Source organism: Gouania willdenowi, chromosome 1, assembly GCF_900634775.1.
Source record: "Gouania willdenowi chromosome 1, fGouWil2.1, whole genome shotgun sequence".
Taxonomy (NCBI): Eukaryota; Metazoa; Chordata; class Actinopteri; order Blenniiformes; family Gobiesocidae; genus Gouania; species Gouania willdenowi.
In genome coordinates, this window is record NC_041044.1 from 5074403 (window position 1) to 5080082 (window position 5680).

Below are 5680 nucleotides of genomic sequence, written 5' to 3' on the forward strand. Positions count from 1 at the left end.
TTTGTGTTTTTGGGGTCATTGTGGAAATTTCCCCCCATTTTCGTGTACTTTTGTTGATAATTGTTAAACGTTTCAGTATTTTTATGTAGAGTTGTTGTCCTTTAGTGTATTTTCCTCTAAATGTGCTTGTCTTTGGAGTCATTTTGTGCTTTTTTGTGGACTATTGGTAGAATATTTAGGTATTTTTTGTATATTTGTTGTCATTCTGTACATTTTTGTTGTTTAGTATATTTTCATTAATTACTGCACGTAAATGTCAAACTTTTGCATATTTTTGTTTCTTTCCTTATGTATATTTTTTGTCATTTTGTGTGATTTTGGTTTTTTTTTTGTGTTTTTGAGTCATTGTGTAAATTTCCTCCCATTTTTGTTGATGTTTGTTAAATGTTTTGATTATTTTATGTAGGTTTGTTGTCCTATAGGGCCTTTTCCTCTAAATGTGCTTGTTTTTGTGCTTTTTTGTTGACTATTGGTAGAATACTTAGTTATTTTGAGAATATTTGTTATTATTCTGTGCATTTGTATATTTTTCAGGTATTTTTTGGTATAATTGTCTTTTTGTGTATTTATGTTGTATGTTGTGGGGGTCATTTTGTGCAGTGTCTGTGTGACCTCTAACATCCGACCTGTCACTGAGGAAGGCTCAGGATGTGTCCGTGCTGCACCTGAGCGTTTCACACTTATACGTACATGTGTACATGGAAAGCTGTTTGCTCCACTGGCTCTGCTGCAGGCTTAGTGGGAACACTTCACAGAACAAAGTGGGAACAATGAGATCTATTGTTCCAGCATTTTTGCAATGACATTACGCTGCCTGTTGGGGGATAGTGTAAATAAATGTCAAAACGTCAAACGCTGAAAGGCCACACAGAGTGCAGCCCAGCTTAGATGTGGATGTAATGAGGGAGATCGCCCTACAGCTGCTTGCACCATTTGTGGGCAATGACACATACTGTGTACACGCACACACGCACACACGCACACACACCTTTTCTAAGGATTCCTCTCTTTATAACATTGTCACATGTTTTGTTAAAAAAAAGTTAATATATTTCTGCAGACATGAGCAACTGGTGGTTCGGGGCCCACATGCTGCTCTCGGCCTAATCATGTGCTGCAGGAAATTACACAAAATGTCTCCAAAAACATAAAGATTTAGTGAAAAATAAACAAAATGACTTAAAAAATACACAAAAGGTAAACCAAAACATAACAAAACTACACAAAATGTCTCCAAAAACATACAAATTAATGGAAAAATACCAAAGGAGCAGAAATAGACAGAATGACTGCATAAAACTAAATACACAAAACACAAAAAAAATCACAAAACAGCAAAGATACACTAAAAAAAAATTAAAGAATTTACAAAACATCAACAACAAAAAAATAATTTATCTAAAAATCCAAAACCAAACAAGTTGAGAGAAAAATACAAAAAAAAAGTGTCCAAAAACATACAAATGTATACAAAAAATATGCAAAATGACTTGAAAAACATGCAAATTTAGTGGAAAAATATACAAAATGACTCCAAAAAAAAACATTTAGAGAAAAATAAGCAAAAAGACTGCAAAAATCCACAAAAAGTCAACTAACACAAAACAAAAATGAACAAAATTACGCCAAAAACATACAGATTTATGGAAAAATACACAAAAGAGCAGAAATAGACAAAAAGACTTACAAAATTTACATAAAAACACACAAAAAGACAACAGAAACTGAGAAAACACACAAAACAATACAAATACACAAAAATGACATATTTATAACAAACAACAACAACAAGAAAAAAGAATATTCAAATGATAAATAAACAGCACCATATTAAAGTTATTATGTGATAGTTAAACAAGGCTTTTTTTATGTCCATATTGAGACAGTGTTTGAGCTTCATATCCAAACAGTTCCACAGACACACATTACAGAAAGTTGTGTAAATTATAATATCTCTGAAGTTCTTTCTTCTTTGTTGGATATTTCCCACCAATTGATTTTGTTTTGCTTTGTACATTATTTGTGGTGTTTGATATTTAAACAAATCATTAAACTTGAATAATATCTACAGACCTCTGAGGTTACAAAGATGTTTTTTTATAAAAGAAATTATGAGTGTGTGTGTGTGTGTGTGCGTGTGTGTCTGTGTGTGTGTGTGTGTGTGTGTGTGTGTGTGTGTGTGCGTGTGTGTGTGTGTGTTCACAAGTTTATATTTTTAAATGAAAGAACTTGAATATAATAATTTTACAAACTTTATTAACATTATATACAATAAACATGATATTGACACCAGTTGGGATGAACCATCAACTCCACCAAAACCAAGGACAGTTCAGGAACAGGATGTTGTGTAGTGTCGTTGGTTGGTGTCCATGGTTCAGACTTTGGTTTTACTTCGTTTCCTCTTATTCCCCTAAAACCAAACACATGAAACTTTGAGTCAGATGATAAAACACTTTCACCGTCACCTTTAGCCTTACCAAAAAGAAGTATACCTAAAGTGCATTATACTAAGTATACTTAAGTATAGTTTAAGTATATTTTGCTCAGTATACTTTTATGTACCAAGTACACTTACCTAATATACTAACAGTATACTTCAAAATGTACTAATTCAATACTTCTTGGGACTAAATTGGGCCAATTTTAGTTTATCAAAAGCTTTATTTTATACTGCAAATAAACTTATAGGTACAAAAATACTGTACTAGAATTATTATACTAGAATTTAACCCACTTTCATTTAAATGAGCTCTTCTTGTGTGATATACTTTTGACTTTATTTCTCGTAGACTTGTAAACTGACCTGTGTTTTGATTTTTTAATAAAAAAGTATTAATTCACATTTTATTGCTATAAAGCTATTATGGACGTGGGGAGAAAAGTATTTATTCGGCTGCAATCACTAAGATCTGCACATTCACAAGCTGAATATACTTAAAGGTAATTTAAATACTTGTACTAAGTATATCAAAAGTTTAAATGCAAGTATGAAGTAAATTTACTTGTACTTTATTGTATATATTTCAGTGCATTGCAAGTATACTAAAGTGATGTGTTTTTAAGTGTATTTCTGATAAGTACGGGAAATGTAAACTGAAAGTATACTTTATAATTTTCAGTTTAAAACAAGTATCCTCTAAGCACACTTAAATATACTTGTTTTTCATAACGGTGAATAAGGTTGCTGTGTCAGCATGTCAGAGAGTACACGTACATAGTTGGTTTTGCTGGTCCAGTCGGGGAACTCAACAGAGTGGAGTAAAGATTCCATTTCAGCCCCAACAGTAAACTTCTCTTTGTCCTTTGCAGACAATGATTTCCACTGGATGGACAACAAGAAAAGTGTCGCTCACACACACTGAAGACGAGAGTTTAAAGATCACAGATCATTCATGGAGGAACAAACTAACTCACCCGTTGACCGAGAAGTTTGTTGACCTCAGCGCTCGTCCTCTTGCCCAGCTCCTCCTCCGCAGACTTCCTGTTCTCCTTCAGGAAGAGCATGAAGGCGTTGAGGGGCTTTTTGACGTACGGCCCCTCTGCCACCTTCTTCTGCCGAGGCTTCTTCACCTTTCTGAAGGAAGGAAACATAAATACGCAGTGTAAGAGCACGACCCAGAGTCAGACACAAGAAAGACATGTAGGATTAAAACAACTCACTGTGAGACTGGGGCCTTCACTGGGGGCGCTGTCTGCACTGGGGGCACAAAGTCATTCCCATTCCTACAAACACACACACACACACACACACACTGGATCAGAAATCACGTCACATGTGAACTAACGTCAGTGTTTGATCTCGTCTGTTTGTTGGCTTTACTTACTCTACTCCATAAGCGGGGGCTGTATGACCCCCTGGGGCGTACACTGGGATTCCATCAAACTGGAGACACAGAAACATGTGAATGTTAAACACCCTGTCATGGTATCAGGGTTGGGGTCAATTACATTTTTCAGTTACAATTACATTTTCAATTAACCATGTTCAATTGCAATTCAATTATGATTGCAGTTACTGGCATTTTTTTCCAATTACAATTAAATTACAATTATTGTTTTTATCATCAGAAAGTCAATTACAATTACATTCTCAAATAAAGTGCAATTAGAATTAATCACAATTACAAAGCTTGAAATAAATAACTTTATAAAAGTTAACCTTCCTCGTGTTAGCTTTCTGTTAGCATCTCTAATGCTAACAGGTCCTAAATCAGCTGTAAAATACACTAATAACAAATATCAATCATCTAATGTATTTCCTATCTATTGGTTTCCTTGTTAGGCTTCATAATCAATGAAAATATAGGTTTTAATATTTTTAGTGTGGGCGTCTGAGCCTTTTTGTGTCAGTATACCCCTAGATTACATTTTGTTTTAAATGGTAAAAAGTGTGAAAGCTTGATATGAAACATATTTCAATAATTATTAACTACATATGTGTAGAACTGTACATAGAACTGTAACATAGTTCACAGGTTTAGCTTTAAATTATAATTTTTATAGAATTTTCAAGGCAATTACAATTACAAAGTCAATTAATTATGATGACAACAGCAACAGATTTTTAAAATTACGATTACAATTAAAATTACGTCATAATTGTAACTAATTATCAATTACGCGATTACAATTATAATTGACCCCACCCCTGCATGGTATTAATACAAAGATCTACAGAAATACATGAAGACATGTGATAAACAAAGATCTTACTGTCATAGCAGGCACAGTGATAGCCAGGAGGTCAATGGTTTGGAGGTCAATCCATTGTGGGGCCACATTAGGAATGGGGGCAATGGTTGAAGGAACAGGATTTTGTGAGGGCCAGTCCTCGACATCCAACAAGGTGGTGAAGCTTCTGACTTCCTCATTGTTTGAGGCCCCATACCAATCATCAGCTGTGGGGCCCTGATGTTGCTGGCCCCCATTCTGTTGGGCCCCGTACCTGTGCTCTTCAGGCCAATAAAAAGGAACTTGTTCCTGAAAAGCAGAAAAGCATCCATATTTTAGGAACCATTGAAACACATCAACATGAATTATTAAGTAGAGAACTCTACAGAAGAACAGTATGGGGGCTTGTCCAGGTTCTTACCAGCTGAACAAACTCCTGCAGTTCGGTCCACAGCTGCTCATCATTGAGACATAAAATATCCTCCATACTCTGAGGGAGGAAAGAGGTTCAGTGAGCAGATCAGTGACATGTATTAGTAACAATTGGTAAAGTTATTTCTACTAATACACATTATTCTGATACAAATAGAAATATTAATACACACTAACTGTGATCTATTGCAGTGTAATAATAAAACTCACCACACTACATGTTAACCACAGCAGAGATGAAAGAATCTCATTCATATCACTGTTACATTGTATTTCTCTGTATTGATCATTTATAGATAAATGATGTATATTTGATAACACTTATGGTAATTATGCAGAAACCATATGAATCAGGTCACTGTCACATTAAGTTTGGAAACATTATTTCACTTTAAAAACACTTACTGTGAGTTGGCTGGAAACGTTTATGTTTTGCTGCTGATGCTTTAAAAAAATATTAACTATTTTAAATATCAGTGAGCGATGGACACTATCAAGGCTGATTTTCTTCTCTTTAAAAGCTGAAAAACAGAAGAAAGATGGTTCTCTACACTGGAGACTGATGTTTTGCTGC

General features: G+C 34.5%; 1 protein-coding gene across 1 annotated transcript; it reads right to left on the reverse strand.

The window, feature by feature from the left end:
- Positions 1-2287: 2287 nt before the first annotated feature.
- LOC114470554 (transcription factor 7-like 1) lies at positions 2288-5680 on the reverse strand. The gene is made up of 8 exons (XM_028458792.1): positions 5512-5680; positions 5096-5164; positions 4717-4983; positions 3828-3886; positions 3664-3726; positions 3418-3577; positions 3218-3325; positions 2288-2413 (listed from the first exon to the last, which is right to left on the reverse strand). The coding sequence occupies exons 2-8, from the start codon at positions 5159-5161 to the stop codon at positions 2378-2380; spliced, it is 759 nt and encodes a 252-aa protein (XP_028314593.1). The 5' UTR covers positions 5162-5164; positions 5512-5680; the 3' UTR covers positions 2288-2377.